Here is a 17,933-nt window from a genome sequence, read left to right as displayed (position 1 = left end):
GACTATGCAACACCATCACTAACAGGGATGTTGTAGAGCGTCCTCTGGTGGACAGACTATGCAACGCCATCACTAACAAGGATGTTGCAGAGCGTCCTCTGGTGGACAGACTATGCAACACCATCACTAACAGGGATATTGTAGAGCGTCCTCTGGTGGACAGACTAACCAACGGCCTCACTAACAGGGACGTTATAGAGCGTCTTCTGGTGGACAGACTGCGCAACGCCAACGCTCATGACATGTTCACCGTCCGTTTTTATTTTTTAAATATTCATTTATCAGAATCATTAAAATCATTGGTCATTATAAATGATTCTGATGAATGAATATTAATATGCCAATATTAATATATTGGGAAATCCCTAATATTGGCCTGCCTTATGATGGGGCCATGCTGGTTTTAAGCTCCTGGCCAAATGGAGACTAACAATTAATCTAAATCAAATATATTATTTCTGTACTACAGTGCAACAAAAAAACATTGAAATTCATTATGATCGTATCACATTTGCATGTGAGGCACCTCTTGCATGGTTGGCCTGTTTGTACATGACGATCATGTGGATGTCCTTTATGCTCCCTCAGAGCACTCAGGGGTTCAGGCTAAAACCTCTGCTGTGGTGGAGTCCTTCAGCCAGGTGCAGAAGTCCCTTCACCTACCCGAGGGAGAGTCTGTCCCAGATTTTGAAGTGAAGCTGCGCCCCATCACGGCCCAAGAGGGTGAGGTGAACCGCACCTTGAAGTTTTAAGGGATGCCCTTTTCGTCCCCTAATGTCTCTCTTCACATCGCACTGATAAACAACTTTGGACCCTTGAGACATTTAGAGAGCTAATTTTAGATCCTTACCCATAGTTTGCCTAGAAACTCCAAATGACACAAGCTGAACTTCACTGGGAAGTAAAGGTTTGCTGCTATTTGTCAACTTTAGACAACCATTTGACTTTTTGGATAAAGGTGTAAATGCTACCTAACAAAGCTAAAATACAGTCATAGAGTTTGTACGACGCTCCACGGTAAAAAAACATCAACCTTTGCTTCTTCTGCTGAATACTGGTAGGTACTACTAGGTAGGTAGTACTGCATACAGTGTAGGTGTCTGAGTCCTACTCCCCCAGGCTCTACAGATGAATTATAGATTAAGAGGCCACAATAGTCACAATATGCAGAACACTGCAGAGTAGCATTCATGTGCTGACTTTAAACTCACACAGGGGCAATTGATCTTGTGTATAATAAACATTCAACCCTCATTGCTCCGATTAGATTAGATTTGTCAAAATTAACAGTCTGCAGCTCAGCATTCCCAAGCAGATAACATGCTTTAACCTGCTCTGTCTGGTCTGTCTTTCACAGGTGACAACGCTGTGTTTAAGGCCAAGGTGACGGGGAATCCCCAGCCGAGTGTTAACTGGGAACGAGCCAGCGGGTGCCGGGCATTGTCTGATACCACTAAATCTTTCTATGACAACATAAACAATCAGCACATACTCAAGGTTTGTCACTAGAATTAGCTCACAGCATCTCACTGACAGGGGTTGTGTTGATTCAGATCTACATGCAACTGTGATAGAGTCTCCTTAATTTTCTGTAATATATCAAAAAGTTGAACCATTTTGTTTTCCCTCCATTGGGTTGTTTAATATTACTGCACAATGACTAATATCAAACACATATTTTAGAAATTGAGTGTCTGTATGATGTCACACCATAAGTATGTAGCTTTGCACATACTTATGGTACTTTTTCGATTACCATATTATACCATTATTATACTTTTTCGATTTTTATGAAACATCCATCACATCTACCAAAAGTTACCAATCATTTTTTCCAAAATGAGTGTGTGATTGGAGTACCAGTATGATAAAGCATTTCTCCTCCACATGCATTTGAATCTGAATGCATTGCCAGGATACAGTATGGATCAAAATGCATTGCTTTAAAAGAGGAATGTGACCGAAACGGACTGCTGCAGAGTGCGACGGCTCTGTCCAGCCTGTCATTAAGCCACAGGGCTCGGCCATTGTGATTCTGTCAACTCAGATGGTACACCATGCATCATAAGGAAAAGTAGATAGAAAGAAAAAAAATTCTCTCTGATCCTTTTATCTATAACCGCTCTGGAGTGGATTTAGCACTTTCACTGTACCAGCCGGGAAGCTTAAGTGAAGCTTAAATAGCTATTATAAAGCAATTAACTTGTGGGTGCTGACATATGCATCTCCCCTTGCCATCTGTTTCTCTGGTGAGGGATGACTGTTAAGTTGCAACGCTAAATGTTTACTGGGTATTCCCAGCATGGCACTGCCTCCTCCAGCTCCACATAAGTACTGCAGTGGGATTTAATGGGCCCGGATGGTGACAGTATGACAGTTTTAGATTAAAAGTCTCACTGTAAAAAACAAGCAAGTGATTTTCATTAATTGTATGGAACTTGTAAATACCTCTACTGCAGATCAAAAACCTCACCCTGGAGGATGCTGATGTCTACAAGTGCATCGCCTCCAACAAGCATGGAGAAGCCACCTACTCTACATCCCTCACTGTTACAGAGAGTGAGTCCAGCCATTGGGTGAACCAGTCTTTCTGGTTCACTACCTGTCTCAGTCCTGATTATTGCTAATATTGTTATATTATTTAGGAGCTTTCAGCTAAGTTTGTGTGCTGTTTTTCTACTCAGGTTATAAAAGTCTGTCTTTGTTTGTAGATCCAGCGTTGGACTTCAAAAAGAAGCTGAAGAAACGGTAGGAACAGAAGCCTGTTGCCTAATACTAGCTCTGACACTCCTAAAAGCTGTCATGGTGTGATGGAGCTTCCTCTAATCCACCCCCAGATCATTTCTGTTGTTGTTGCATGCATCCAGAAATATATACAGGATGGGATCTAAAGAGCTGCAATGCGCATCAGTGTTGCCACAGGGGCAGAGCAAGGTGCTTTTGAGCTGTCATCGCACACATGCATACTGTCAGACGTATTTTTAGACATACATGCATACACACACGCGGCTGGCAGAAACCTTTGCATGTGCATGTAAACACACATGCCCGATTGTTTCATCCTTGTGCAGCAGTGTGGAGAAGAGAGAGGAGAAGAGGCCACCAACAGAGGAGGAGATGCTGAAGATCCTCGCTGGAGCTGACAAGAAGGACTACGAGAGGATCTGCGCCGAGCACGGCTTCACCGACTTCAGAGGCATCCTCAAGAAACTGAAGGAGATGAAGAAGCAAGTGGAGGTGGAGGTGGGCCTGTCACACAGAGAGCTTGTTCACGTACCACAGAATCACATAAGAAAGACAAGGTGTGTGATGTTAAAATAGAGCAGAATGGAAAATGGATGAGAAAGGTGTAATGTCACAAAGCACAGACATGGCAACAAAGGTATTTCACATAGCAAGTCACATAATGTCAAGATGGGGGGTGGGGGGGGGTGACATTTTGTGTGTGTTAATGTATAAATAAGTGTTTGATCATTGGATATTTTTTCAGATGGTGCGTGTGCTGAAGCCCCTGGAGGACATCACTGCCACAGCTGACACCAACGTCGTCTTTGACACCATCCTGGAACTGAAGGATCCAAATATCAAGATGCAGTGGTTTCTGGTAAAACTAAATAAAAAGTAAAATAAAAAACGGATGTGTCTGAGTTTCAGAGTCTGCACATATACGGGTGTTTGCCGAGTTCTATCCCCTCGTCTAGGCGTTTTGTTTGTGATTCAGGGCGCAGAGCTGCTGCGGGTCCAGTACTCTCATGGGAAATACGAAGTGAAACAGATGGGAACCAAGCACATGCTGTGCATTTCTAGCGTGAGCCTCAGTGACACGGGCACCTACACTCTGCAGGTTGCAGACAAGCGACTGTCAGCCAGGCTCACCGTCATAGGCAAGTGCAGAAGGAGACTGAAGATCTTCCCGCTGCTCATAACTCAGAGAGACAACGGCATCATTGACTGCATAACCTACTCTTAGTGTCACGCTATTTTACAAAGTTTTATGAGAGCATAACTGCCATATGTGCATGCTTTCTATCATCTCTCAATCTACAAGACATAAATAGTCAAAATTAACTTTTTTTTCCCCAGACAGCTTTGGCTTTCTTAGTCCTTCCACATTTCTCTGGACACCCACATTTCAAAGCACAAGACACACTTTGTAGCTTACAAATCCTATTATTTGGCATGGAATCCTTTCCATTGAGACATTAATATGATATGATAAGAACACCTTTTTCTCTCCTGTAGATGAACCTCTGAAATTCCTGTCTGACTTAAAGCCCAAGAAAGTGACAGAGCGCCAGACCGCCACGTTTGAGATCCGTCTCTCTAAGAAGACAGACGCACCACTCATCTGGAAGGTTTGTCTGTGACTCAACAAGACACACCAAAAGACTTAAGACATCAGCACATAATCTCCCAGCTAGGATGAGATTTAAGAATTTGCTCTTGGGGAACATTTCAAGGACTTTTTGGCACCTTAAGTAATGAAATGGACACCCAACACAATGCGCCAGGCAAATGGTGGACACATGATTGAAAAGGAATATGGAAATTATTTTCCCAGAAGTGTTTGTATTTTGGCAGGTAAAAGGAAAGGAAGTAAAAAGAGATGAAAAGTACGACGTGTCCCTGTCTGAGGATGGTCTGACCTACACCTTGAAGATTAAGGATGCGAAAGTCAGTGACACTGGAGACTACACCATCAGCATCGGAGACCTCACTGCCACCGTGCCACTTTTCATTGAACGTACGGATAACAGTATTTCACAGGTCCCTCATAAAAAAGGTTATGTTTTCTTTTTCCCAAAAGAGCTGTTTCTTCCTGTTTTTAGTGAAGCTAGCATTTCTAAGGAAACAAACTTCTCACTTCAGACTCAGCGGAGATGAGCAATTACTGCTTTTTTTCCCCCTCCCCTGAGATTAGAGTCTTCGTACCCTCATGGGCTATGCTAAACAACATCATCTTCCCTCTATCATCCAAATGAAGACGTATGGGTAGCATAATAAATCCTTGCTCCTGGTGCTGAGTTGAAAGTAATCCAACCAAATCCCTCCTCACAACAAGCTCATTTATTACGGCTGTGTTTAACAAGATGCTTACTTGCCCAAGGTGCAAGCTGGGGCATGTATATATGTCTTAACAAGGACATGTGGCTGTCCTCTGGGGTAGCAGGAACAGAAGCATAGTAATTTAGGTTGTGTTAATTACACTTATTCATGAACATGCTCTATATTTGTTGTTCTTTAACCCTAACTTTATAAGGAAGGTCTGCTGTGTGTTGGGACTGAATACAAAAAAAAAAACCTAATAAGTTGGTGCAAAATTCAATTTCCTTCACCCTATGATCCTATTTTCCTTTTTGAATGTGATTAAAGTCATTCCGCATGCGTTTATGGTTGCCAAAAAGGTGGAGGTGGAAGTGGAGCATGCTGGTGAAGGCCGAGTAAACCCTCAAAGTGACTCAATTCCTTTTACGCCTCGTCTATTTCTCTTTCCCCAAGGGATTCCCGTCGAGTTCACCAGCCACCTCAAGAACGTCTGTGTGCAGGAGAGAGGCACGGCTCGCCTGGGGTGCGAGATGAGTTCCAAGGACGTGCACATTCGCTGGCTGAAAGACGGGTGTGACATAACCTCTAGTCGTCGCTACGTCTTCGTGCGCGAGGGAAAGAGGGTCGAGGTCATCGTCCAGGACTGTGAGCAGACAGACGAGGGAGAGTACTCTGTCACCTGCACTCAGGACAATGACGCTAACGAATATGTCACTTCTGCCAAGCTGACTGTGGATGGTAATGACATCTGGAGTGTGTTTCAGTGACGGTGTTTAACCCTGATGTTGTCCTCGGGTCAAATTGACCCGTTGTCCTATATCAATGTTCTTTTTAATTCCCCAAATTAACATGATTGATTCCCCACAACGCTCTTTGGCAAGGACAAATCTCTACTTTCATTAATTTTGGGGCGTCTTGTTCCATTTTATAGCATTTGAACAAAAAATTGAAGTGGTTTGAAAAATAGTATTGAGTAAAAGATCCAAAGATTCCAAATATGTCTGTAAAAAAAGTGTCAACAGTGTTGAAAGAAGGGACAAAAACGTAAGAAAAAGTAAAAAAATAATAATAAAAAGCCTCAACAAAAGTGTTGATTTTCAATTTTGACAGGAAGACAACACAAGGGTTGGGGTCCAATATTGGGACATTACTGAGTGACACATAAGACCCTAAATAAGCAGTTTTTCTTTGTGTCGTCAGAGCGTTTTGCCACATTACAGAGCAGCATGTCGGACGCTCAGTGTCCCACGGGCTCCCCTGCAGAGCTGTGCGTTGTCCTTGACGATGAGAAGGTCGACGGAGTGTGGCTAAAAGACGGAGTGGAGGTAAGATGGGAAAGGGTTGGAGTTGGTGCTAAAACATATCGATAATATTGGCCGATGTTATATTAAACTAGATATCATCTTAGATTTTGGATATCGCAATATGACATAACATTAGTCTTTGGGTTTTTTAAAGGCTACATTGCAGTAAAGTGATATTTTCTGACTGCTCTAGCTGTTGCCCACTTAATCATTATATCCACATAAGTGATGATTATTTCTCATAAATCTCATTGTGTAAATATTTTGTGAAAGCCAACTGTCAACCCTACAATATAATCAGTGGTATATGGTCGATAATATTGTGAGATTTGATTTTTTCATATTGCCCAGCTCCAGTTGGAGTCTTAATTTTGGTCTAATAAATATGGCAAATATTTGGTTCTTACACAGTCCTTATACATTATTGTCATGCAAACACTTGGCAGTAGTGTGGCTATAGTTATGCCAATCTGTCACCCCCCTATTTTGGTCCAGACTGAAATATGTATATCAACAGCTATCGGATAGGCTTGTCGTGACTCGGGGAATATGAGGACCCAAAAGCAGAGAGAAACTAGGAGAAAGTTTGAGGATTTTTTAAAGAAACAAAAAAAATAGCTCACACCAAACATAAGGAGGTCTGAATGCAGCAGGAAAAAAATCTTCCTTCTCTGAAAGTGGATAAAATAAGGAAACAGATGTCCAAAAAAAACCAACAACAACCAGGAACTCCAAGGATGAGAAGACAGCACAGAACAAGACTGAGAAGTGAGATCTGACACAAGCTGAGGGACGCACAAATGCAAGAGCAGACAAGGGACAGGTGATACAGCAGGTGAAACACATCAGGGTGGGGCAGAACAATCACACATGTGGGAAAACACGAGACAGGAAGTCCAACCAGATCAGACTAGACAAAAAAAAACAGACTACCAAAATAAAAGAGGAAACAGAACATACAACATGACATTGTTTTGGGTGCTTACATAACATACAGTACATCCTCAGAGCGGCCAGCATGAGTATAGATCTTCTTTTTTGTTTTTTAACCCTCATGTTGTCCTCAGGTCATATTGACCCGTTTTCCTACATCAATGTTCTTTTTAATCCCAAAATAGCATGATTGATTCCGCACAATGTTCTTGGGCAAGTACAAATCTCTACTTTCTATCATTTTGGGGCGTCTTATTCAATTTTATAGCCTTTGAAAAAAATGAAGTGGTTTTGAAATAGTATTGATAAAAGATGACATATTCCAGTCTGATTATGCAACATCCATTCCTTATTTTTAGTCAAAATAATTCCTAATTTCTGCTTTTTTAACTCAAACATCAGGTTTGATTTTCTTTAAATTAGATTTATTGACCACAAATTCCTAAAATAACTGTGTAACTAAAGTGAATAAGTTGGTGTTACGTAGTGTTGAAAACTTTTTTTAAAAAGTGACAAATGTTGAAAAAAAAGCCTCAAAAGTGTTGGGAAAAGGGACAAGCATTGAAGGAAAAAAATAAAAAACCAAAATCAAAAGAGTCAACTGAATTTTCAATTTTGACGGGAAGACAACATGAGGGTTTGAGATTTTTTTTGGCCATTTTTAGACAGGACAGCTGAAGACATGAAAAGGGGAGATAGAGGGGGTTAAGACATGCAGCAAAGGGCCAAAGGTTGGAGTTGGACCCCAACCCAACTGCGTCAAGGAGCAAACCTCTGTATATGGGCGCCCGCTTTAACAGATGACCCATCCGGAGCCAGAGTCAGAACTAAACAGGGTGAAGCAGCTTCCAGTTTCTCTGCTCCTCATATCTGGAATAAACTCCCAGAAACCTGTAGATCCGCTGCTACTCTCAGTTCTTTTAAATCAAGGCTGAAGACCTTTCTTTTTGATGCTGCCTTTCTTTAAATGACTGCTCATTTCTTTAAATTTCTTATGCTGCACTGTAACTTTTATTATTGTTTTTTATCTGTCCTAATGTTTCTATTTTGTTTTAAACTGTCTATTCATGTGTTTTATTGGTTTAACTGATTTTGTGTAAAGCACTTTGAATTGCCTGTTGCTGAAATGTGCTCTACAAATAAAGCTGCCCTGCCTTGCCTAATACCATAGTCATATCTTTGATGTCGTCACCATTTTGATCAAGTCTTATCAGTTAAGTTCTACAACCCACAAGTGCTTCTGTTTTGGATCATTCGCGTTTCATTAAAACCCGTGTATAATACACTGTACGTGTTACATTTGACAGGTTTCAGAGCTGAGGGGGGTTCGGGTGGTCAAACAGGGAGCCGTTCACAAGCTGATCTTCTCTGGTGTGACTGATGCTCACGAGGGCAAGTACACCTTCAGAGCCAAGGGCGCTGAGAGCGAGGCTGTACTCACTATTGCAGGTGTGTTGAATTTGAGTATATACTCACAGGTGGGACAGAGACTCACTGGAACAAGCTCCCTGCCAATGTCAGAGAGACAACCACTGTTTAAATCCAGGCAGTGTGTTTTTTTAATCCTACCATAGGGAGTCGCCAAAGCCAGACATGCACAAATCCTTCACATTAACCCTTGTGTTGGTTCTTTGGTCAAATGTGACCCGTTTTATGACGGAAAAGAAATTTTCCATCCACTTTTTTTCAGAAGAATAAAGTGGATTGTTCTGGACAATGCTCTTCACAAGTAAAATTAATGATCAGCCCACTACTTTTGTTAAATTTTGATGTTTTATTAAATTTGATAGCATTCCAAAAAAAGATTTATGAAAGAACGTTGAAAAAAAGTGACAAGATTTTCCGCAAAAGCTTCAAAACCGTGGAGAGAAAAGCCCACAAAAACAAAAAAAATGGACGGAAACATTGAGAAAAAGTGACAAAAACCCTTTTCGGTTTTGAAAAAGACGACCGAACAGTTGGAAAAAAGTTTAAATTTTGACCCAGAAAACAATAAGTTGCACGGTCGACGTGAAGACAACACAAGGGTTAAAAGGTATTAGTTAGTGATGTTATTTTTATTCATTTGGCAGTATCATATCAAATATCAACAATCTTTGGGCAGCATTACTTACTACACCTTTAATGCTACTAAATTGAAACTAATTAAAACCATAATGAGCTTGAAATAAAACCTCCCATCAAAATAAAATCCTAATCTAGACTAACCCTTATTTCCCAGACCCTCCAGAAATAGATTCCTCTGTGCTGGACTTGTTGGTGGCCCGACCTGTGACTGTGAAGGCAGGCCAGACAGCCACCATTAAGATCCCCTTCAAAGGCAAACCCCCTCCCAAGATCACCTGGTACAGAGATGGAGTGGAGGTCGTGGAGGATGAGAGGAACAAGGTGGAGAGGACAGCTGACGGCACCTCGCTGGTGCTCAGCAGGTGGGTGAGAAGACGCATGCGTCCATCCACTCAGATATTTTATGATCTTTTCAAAAGGTCACACATAAATTAAAATATACATACTGTAGATACACATTTCCTCTCCATTTGCCTGTTTACTAGATGTGTGCGAGAAGACAGTGGGGCAATTATGCTCCGTCTGAAGAGTGACTATGGCACTGCTGTTGCCAACCTGCACCTCAATGTGATTGGTGGGTGGCATATTTGGCAACAAAGGTTTTGCTTCAACGCAGATTTGAAATACTTAACGCATGTTTTGCCACATTCCCCCCAGACCATCCTAAACCTCCACAAGGAAAAGTAGAGTTCCTCGAGCTATCAGGAAATATTGTTAAAATGAAGTGGAAGGCTCCGCGGGACAATGGGGGCAAGCAAGTGACCAGCTTTGTGATTGAACGCCGCGCGGCAGGTAAGAAGTCGTGGACCAGGGCGGGTGAAGTAGACAGCAGCACCATCATCTTCAGCGATGACAAAGTGGAGGAGGGCCGGGTGTACCAGTACCGCATCAGGGCGGTCAACGCGGAGGGAATGAGCGACCCTCTCGAGACAGAGGAGGTGCGCGCTGGAGAGCCCGTGGGTGAGGATTAGTTTTATAAATCAATGCCAAATCGTCTCTCAAAATATCGAAGTTAGAGACAAGTGTCAGGGTTGGGAACCAGAGGGTTGCCGGTTCAAGTCCCCATACAGACCAAAGTACGGTGTTGGACTAGTAGCTGGAGAGGTGCCAGTTCACCTCCGGGCTACTGCCAAGGTGCTCTTGAGCAAGGCACCAAACCCCCAACTGCTCGGGTCGCCTTTCTATGGGCAGACCCCCCCCACTCTGACATATCTCCAGACATTAGTGCAAGCACAGGTACTGAGCATGTGTGTAATTCAGACCTGTGTGTAGTAACAACAGAGTGAAAACGTAATTTCCCCTTGCAGGATTAATAAAGTATACATTATTATCATCCTGTATAAATGGCCCCACCCAGAGCCTCCAGGCACAGCGTCCCAGCCCCAGGTGTCTAACATAACCAAGGACACCATGACAGTGAGCTGGACACCTCCAGCCCAGGATGGGGGAGCTCCAGTTCTGGGCTACGTCCTGGAGAGGAGGAAGAAGGGGAGTAACATGTGGTTACAGGTCAACAATGAAATGCTCACAGGTCAGACTATCAAGCTATCTTGTTGCGTTGCCAGATCGTCTTTTACTTACACATTTCAAATCAAGTAGTCATTACTAGGGGTGGGGAAAAGAATCAATATCACATAGTATCACTATATTTTCACTGGCAATACTGTATCAATACACAGACGCCAAGTATTGATCTTTAAATATATATATATATATATATATATATATATATACACACACACACACACAACATGTATAACATATATATATATAATATATATATATATATGTTAGTCAGTTTGTCTGCTCACCAATCCTGTTTTGCAGCAATAAAATTGAAGTGATACAAACAAACAGAGAAATGTTTCATTTGAGATAAAACAGATGTTGACAAAGTTTCCTTTAGTGGATATCATTTGAAATTGGGAAAAATTAGATGTTGGAAAAAAGGTTACAAATAGCAATATATTGCAGGATATTACAATGTGTTTAAAATCGCAATTATATCGTATCGTGGCATAAGTATCGTGATGATATCGCATCGGGATACGTCTGGTGATTCCCACCCCTAGTCATTACTTTACATTAAACCTGTATGGTTGTCATGTTTCTGTTTTATTGACAGTATTGACATCCTCTATTTTGGGTTGCATTTCGTGTCTTAAACTTGCATCTGTATTATTGTTTTGTTAAGATACAAAATTCCTGGTGGAAGGGCTGGTGGATGGTGTGGAGTATGAGTTCAGAGTCACCAGTGTAAACAGGGCTGGAGCAGGCGGTGCCAGCCCCATTTCTAACGCTGTCCTGGCCAAAGACCCAACAAGTGAGTACTTCTCTGCCTCCTTCATTTCCCTTTCTGTATCTATATTATCTGGACATCTGTAAATGCTGCCTTTTTTTCCTCTTGAAGGAGCTCCTGGTCTGGTGAGGAACCTGCGTGTTTCTGATTCCGCAAACTCCTCCATTTCTCTGAGGTGGAGTCCTCCAGAGCAGGGAGACGAGCCCTCGGGTTACATCCTAGAGGTTCGCCCTGAGGATGTCAAAGAGTGGGCGAAGGCCACCAAGATCCCCATCGCGGTTACCGCCTTCAATGTTGGAGGACTTCAAGAGCGGAGGAAGTACCACTTCCGTGTCCGGGCTGTCAATGAAGGAGGTGTGGGGGAGCCAACTGAGCTGTTGGAGGGTGTACTGGCCATGCCTCCACCTGGTAATTAGGGTTGGGGGAAAAAGTCGGCACAGCATAGTATTGCAATAGTTTTAGTGGCAATACTGTATCGATACACAGGCGCCAAGTATGGATCTTTTATTATATGTGTTGGTCAGTTTGTCCCATTTTGTCGCAATAAAATTGAAGTAAGATGAACTGGGATTTTAGATGGAATAAAAAGTTTCCTTTTGGGGACATCCTTTGAAATTGGGAAAAATTAGAAGTGGAAAAAAAGGTTATAAATTGCAAGATATCGCAGAATATTGCAATATATTTAAAATCTCAATAATTTACAAAAGTATCGTTATGGAGGTGTCTGGTGATTCCCACCCCTACTGGTGATATCCCGGACTGCATTCTCTTGTAGTCCTCTTTTATTTTTCTCTACTCTTTTTTGCTTTTCTTTTTAAAGTTTTGTATTTTTCCCCGTGCAGTGGCGCCTAGGTTTGATCTTCAGGGGAAGCTGAAGAACCCGGTGGTGGTCCGAGCTGGATCTGCACTTGGCCTACACCTCGGCTTCACTGTAAGACTCACCAATCTGTCCATGTTAAAATCAGTCAAAACTCACCTTTAACCCTGCTGTTGTCCTTGGGTTCAAGTTAACCCCTTTTCAAAATGTCTACATCAGAAATATGATTTTCTTTTAAATTACCATACAAAAAAAAGGTGTATTCCATACATAGCTCTTTGCAAGTACAATTGATCACTTTCATTGAATTTCGGGTGAAAATTGAAATGAATACAATTCCGTATCCTGACTAAACTCATCCACTCAACATACAGTAAGTTCTTCTGATCTTCACTTAATTAGTCAAAATAGTTCATAATTTCAGCAATTTTATGCTCAAATGTTAAGTATACATGAGGTTTATTGACTATGAATCCCAAAAAGTAATGTAAAACTAGTGTTAGTAAGATGGTGTTTGATTATTGTGTGTTTCATATCATACTATTTAAGCAGTATTTTGTATCCTGTATACGTATATTCAAATATTTGTTCTTGTATTTTATTCCTATTATTAGTTCATGTATATTGTCTGTATGTATTTTGTATCCTAGTATTTCATTTATATTTATGTTCTGTGCTGTGACGGATTTTGCTCCTGTAACACTGTAATTTCCCATTTTATTGGAGCAATATCTATCTTTCTATCTATCTATCTATCTATCTATCTATCTATCTGTCTGTAGTGTATGTATTTCTTTTTAAAAACTGCAAAGTGTCTTTGAGTGTTGCAAAAAGCGCCATATAAATAAACTGAATTACTATTGATGATCTGCACAGAATTTTAGCAATGTTCCACCGGACTAGCATGTTCCACATAAGTCCTGTCAAATGAATTCTTCCTCTTCAATCTTTCCCTTCTTCCCCCTTACAGGCTTCACCTACCCCAGTGGTAACCTGGTTTAAGGACGACATCATCACCGCAGGTCGGGAAGTCATCACCAAGAGCCGGACTCATTCCCAGTTCCTGATTCCCACTTCTCAGCGATCGGACTCCGGCGTCTACCGTGTCCACCTGAAGAACGACAATGGAGAGGCTCACTATGATGTCACTGTCAGGGTTACGGGTAAGGGACCAAGCCTCCGTTGTATACAATAGAATAGAACAGAAGGCCTTTACGGTCATTATACACAAGTGCAGTACCTGTGCAATGAGATTGAAGCAACCATTTTACAGTGTCAACACAAAATAGAAAACTATAAAATTTAAAAATATAAAACGTAAGTAGTGCAGAAAAAAAAAAAAGAGGGGGGGAAAGTGGTGCACAGTATATACTGTCCATATATAAAATAGTAAGAAAGATAAAGGGTTTGTATACACATTATGCAAAAATACAGTTTGGTGTATCAAGAGTCCTGAGTATTAAATATGGCACAGTAGTGAGACTGAGTGATTGAGGATTAAATATAGCACTGTAATGGAATTAAATGGTTACTATTAATAATGCCTGTCCTTGGTGACGTTTTCCGCCATGCTGAGGCAGCGGGAGGAGTAGATGTCCATCAGGGCAGCCTATGATCTTTTGTGCTATATATATATATATATATATATATATATATATATATACACACACACATACATCTTGTCTTTAATTGTGGGGTCTTTCTTAACATTCATCAACAATAATTGTCTCAAAAAGTAGTCTCTCAAAGTGAATATCAGGAGTTACATTTCCAAAGCAGCTTCCATGGGGTTGTGGAAACTCCCAGAGTGATATTTCAAATCATTTAGGTATTATATTTTTCCTCCTCATCAACCTCCTTCTGTACTTACCGCCGTCCCTCAGACTTTCCCCGGCCCCCGAAGAACCTCGCCTTGGAAGAGGAGGTTCCGAGCACGGTGACCCTGCAGTGGGATCACACCCCAGATCTGGCTGACGACAACGAGGGAGCACATTACATCATCCTCAAACGGGACACCAGCACTGCTTCCTGGTTCACCGTGGCCGAGCGGGTCTTCAGCAACAAGTACACGGTGACGGGACTGCTTCCAGGGAGGAAGTACTACTTCCGAGTCGTTGCACGCAACTCTATCGGAGACAGTGAGCCTTTGGACTCCAGAGAACCTGTCATCATGGCCAAGGAGAAAGGTGAGAAGGGAAGCCATTTGATTTCAGCAATATACTTTTTGTGTTATACAAATACAATCAGCATGTTGAATTAATGCTAATTTGCTAAGAATCAGCTTTATTTGCCAGGTATGAAGACTTTTGCTTTGGATCATCATTGCTCACAATGTGCTTACACATACAAAACAAACAATATATACACACTAATACTGTATATATACACACACACACACTCTAAACAGAACCAATATAGACAGGTTGAGGCAATAGTGCAATGAAGAGTACGTTATTTTATTGTGGAGCATAGTGCAAAGAATGCTGGAATAAAATAGTATAATGTTATTATAATAAAATACTTGTGTCTGTTTCTGTATGTGCATTTTTATGTGTTTCGGCATCTGTCTTAGAGTGCATCAGAAGCCTTTGTTTGAAGGAATATGCCTCAAAGCCGCGTCAGGTGAAACCGACGTTCCTGCTGCCACTGAAGGACCACGCTGTACGCCGAGGCCACGACTGCACCATGAGCTGCGCCTATCAGGGCATGCCAACACCCCGGGTATGAAGCACATGGCTACTGATATCAGTGTGGGGGGGGGGGGGGGATCTACCTGAAACATTTGTGCATGTTATGTGGAAGGAAGGAGGAACCCAAAAGAAGAGCAGTAGCAGGCAGCTTCGAAAAGGATTTGTTAAACACAGTCCAACAATCACAAGGAGCAAAAAGGCCAAATCCAACAAAGGTCCAGGGGGAAAAAGGAAGGGTAAAAAAAACAGCAAGACAGAAAACTACACAAAGGCACTCACGGGGGGGGGGGGGGGGGGGGGGGGGCGCTCAGGAACATGGACTAGAACCCACAGACTGGACAAAAGAAGCACAGACATTAAATACACAAGGTAATGAGATAATGAGATGCAGGTGACAAGAGGGCAGGGAAGCAGGTGGAAAACATCAGGTAATCACAAGAGTGGGAAGACACAGGAGGTAAAACTACATGCAAGGCGAGACAAAATCCAGACTTCAACATAAAACAGGAAACAGACCGTACAGACACTTAGGGGGACACAGGACAGGACCAACAACACAAGACCGGGGAGAAAAGATACGAACGCAAGACAGGACCAAAAGAGGAAAAAGAATCCCAAAGAAACCCCAAACCACCACAGTGCATTCATGATTGGACTATTTGTGTGTACCTTCTTTGTTGTTGATGTCATTCCCAGGACCCCCCTAAAATAATACTAATATTGGCAATTCCCCCTGAATAGGCCTGCTGGTATAAGGGGGAATCAAAGATCTCTGACTCCCATCGGTTTTGGCACAGCACAGCCAACGGAGTATGCACACTGGTCATCCCCACCTGTGGAGCTGAAAACAGCGGAGAATACACATTGGTGCTGGAGAACCCTCTGGGGACGGCCAAGTGCTCCTGCAACTTGGTGATATTTGGTAGGTTTGCAGAACCAGAGGAAGAGGAGCGGGAGGATGGTTCAATACCCAAACATGTTTTTAGCCGCTTTGCCTGATGAATTATTTACATCTCTGTATGTGTGTTCTTGCAGATAAGGATGACATGAGTCTGTTGGAGAGCCTGACCAAGCAGGCCTACAAAGAGAAGCTCATTCTACAAGAAGTCTGCTTCAACCGTCGCCATGACTGATGCACTTTGATTGCCCTTACGCTACATGTATTGCCACCACCTAAAATGCTTTTAGTAGTGGTTAGAGATTCAGGACATTGGAAATCTATAAAGAAGATTTGGGATTTACTTGAATTTTCTGACTTTAATCGATTTGTTTTGGCCATGCAATGCAACACATGGCCACTAGATGTCAGGCTTGCTCCCTTCTTTGTGTGGGTATTGTTCTGCAAGAACTGGGTGTTGGTTGCATGCTTAATTAGTCAGCTAGCTCAGCCAGAGAGACTGTCTTTTCTCACAATGCTTGACAAACGATATTTTTACTTTTATCTTTCTCCAGGGTCAGCCATTTTGGAACCAGAGTTCACAGTGCTAATACACACTTGCCAATACTTCCCTTTGAGGTGTCCTGGTAGCTTATTAATATGTCAATCTACATATGATGCAGAGCCCTGGGTTGAAATTCAGTCTACAATTCCAATATGGATGACTGAAATACATACACAAAAATGTTATACCCCTCATAACTTGCCACTGTGCATTTAATACCACCAGAACTTACTAGGACAGTGTCTGATGAACTTAAATTGTCTCTGTCTAGCATATTATTGGATTTCAAATGAAACAATGAGGGTGAGGTGACTACCATCTTTACACCTGTTTCCACATCCACATTAGATGGGCTGTGTAGCAGCTGTAGTCATTCGTTATAAATAGCAGCAGGTTTCTCAATTTCATGTTACAGAAAGTAACTGGACAAGATTACATAAGCTATATCATATTTGATATTGAAGTCTGTGACAGGAGACATGGCCTGCAGCCATTTACACTTCTAGCTTGTATTTGGGCTTTTTGCATTCACTCTGATCCTCAGCAAGTGAAACGCATGCTTAATTTGATTATGATCGACTTGGCCTTTCAAGAGTTGGTCATTAAAGCTATAGTGCGTAGTGAGTCACGTGATCGGCTGGACTCAGATGGCGGCTTAAGGTAAAGCTCCTGGTCCAATTTTGACAGTTTTGTTATATGGTTCCAACTTAGGGGGACCAGACATCCCCTGTTTTGGTGACCTTTCCCCAGGTGGATCTGTCCCCGGTTTTCACTGGGACTTACAGACCCGAAATTGGAATGAAAGAAAGAAAACATTGACCAAATGTAACCAATAGTCGTTCAAGACAGCCAGAGCAAGCGCTGCTCAGAGCTCAGAGATGTTTTAGAAAGCCGTACTTTACAATGCTAAAATGGAGTCTGGTGGGTTAAGCAAACGCAGTTTTATGTTTTAAAAAAAGGATCTTAATCTTTAACAGAAAGGTCAACCTCCTTAGGATCAGACCTTTAGGGGGGCTCAGCCCCTAATGAGAACAGCTCTAGGTCTAGTGTCCCTGTTTTAAGTTTTACAAAAATAAAAACATGGCGTGTGTTGGAGGTATATACGCTTCTGACCCTGAAAATGTCCCCGGATTTTTGTCTGAGAAATCTGGTCACCTTATTCCAACTCCGATATTGTTGTAGTTTGGGGAAGTTGCTGTGGTTTGAGGAAGTTGCTGGCGTTTGGGGAAGTTGCTGTGGTTTGGGGAAGTTGCTGTAGTTTGGGGAAGTTGCTGTGGTTTGGGGAAGTTGCTGTGGTTTGGGGAAGTTGCTGTGGTTTGGGGAAGTTGCTGTGGT

The 17,933-nt window shown here is 42.1% G+C and overlaps 1 protein-coding gene across 3 annotated transcripts in view; it reads left to right on the top strand.

Annotated features, from left to right (window-relative positions):
• The window catches only part of LOC117949383 (immunoglobulin superfamily member 22-like), a 19,199-nt gene extending 2,796 nt beyond the window's left edge, over nucleotides 1-16,403 (top strand). For 2 of the 3 annotated variants that reach the window (XM_034879594.1, XM_034879595.1), the window contains 24 exons: nucleotides 589-723; nucleotides 1,358-1,497; nucleotides 2,460-2,559; nucleotides 2,712-2,748; nucleotides 3,072-3,243; nucleotides 3,491-3,604; nucleotides 3,722-3,884; nucleotides 4,243-4,355; nucleotides 4,582-4,744; nucleotides 5,500-5,784; nucleotides 6,247-6,371; nucleotides 8,591-8,732; nucleotides 9,505-9,712; nucleotides 9,836-9,924; nucleotides 10,008-10,310; nucleotides 10,708-10,881; nucleotides 11,545-11,673; nucleotides 11,761-12,057; nucleotides 12,492-12,580; nucleotides 13,437-13,629; nucleotides 14,350-14,652; nucleotides 15,039-15,187; nucleotides 15,898-16,078; nucleotides 16,192-16,403. In XM_034879594.1, the coding sequence (XP_034735485.1) occupies nucleotides 589-723; nucleotides 1,358-1,497; nucleotides 2,460-2,559; nucleotides 2,712-2,748; nucleotides 3,072-3,243; nucleotides 3,491-3,604; nucleotides 3,722-3,884; nucleotides 4,243-4,355; nucleotides 4,582-4,744; nucleotides 5,500-5,784; nucleotides 6,247-6,371; nucleotides 8,591-8,732; nucleotides 9,505-9,712; nucleotides 9,836-9,924; nucleotides 10,008-10,310; nucleotides 10,708-10,881; nucleotides 11,545-11,673; nucleotides 11,761-12,057; nucleotides 12,492-12,580; nucleotides 13,437-13,629; nucleotides 14,350-14,652; nucleotides 15,039-15,187; nucleotides 15,898-16,078; nucleotides 16,192-16,289 (3,902 nt within the window). In that variant the 3' untranslated portion in view covers nucleotides 16,290-16,403. The remainder of the gene's footprint in view (nucleotides 1-588; nucleotides 724-1,357; nucleotides 1,498-2,459; nucleotides 2,560-2,711; nucleotides 2,749-3,071; nucleotides 3,244-3,490; nucleotides 3,605-3,721; nucleotides 3,885-4,242; nucleotides 4,356-4,581; nucleotides 4,745-5,499; nucleotides 5,785-6,246; nucleotides 6,372-8,590; nucleotides 8,733-9,504; nucleotides 9,713-9,835; nucleotides 9,925-10,007; nucleotides 10,311-10,707; nucleotides 10,882-11,544; nucleotides 11,674-11,760; nucleotides 12,058-12,491; nucleotides 12,581-13,436; nucleotides 13,630-14,349; nucleotides 14,653-15,038; nucleotides 15,188-15,897; nucleotides 16,079-16,191) is intronic. The other variant, XM_034879596.1, reaches the window with a different exon arrangement.
• The last annotated feature ends 1,530 nt before the right edge of the window (nucleotides 16,404-17,933 follow it).

The sequence above is a fragment of the Etheostoma cragini genome, chromosome 8, assembly GCF_013103735.1.
Source record: "Etheostoma cragini isolate CJK2018 chromosome 8, CSU_Ecrag_1.0, whole genome shotgun sequence".
Taxonomy (NCBI): domain Eukaryota; kingdom Metazoa; phylum Chordata; class Actinopteri; order Perciformes; family Percidae; genus Etheostoma; species Etheostoma cragini.
This window is presented reverse-complemented; position numbering and strand designations above follow the sequence as displayed.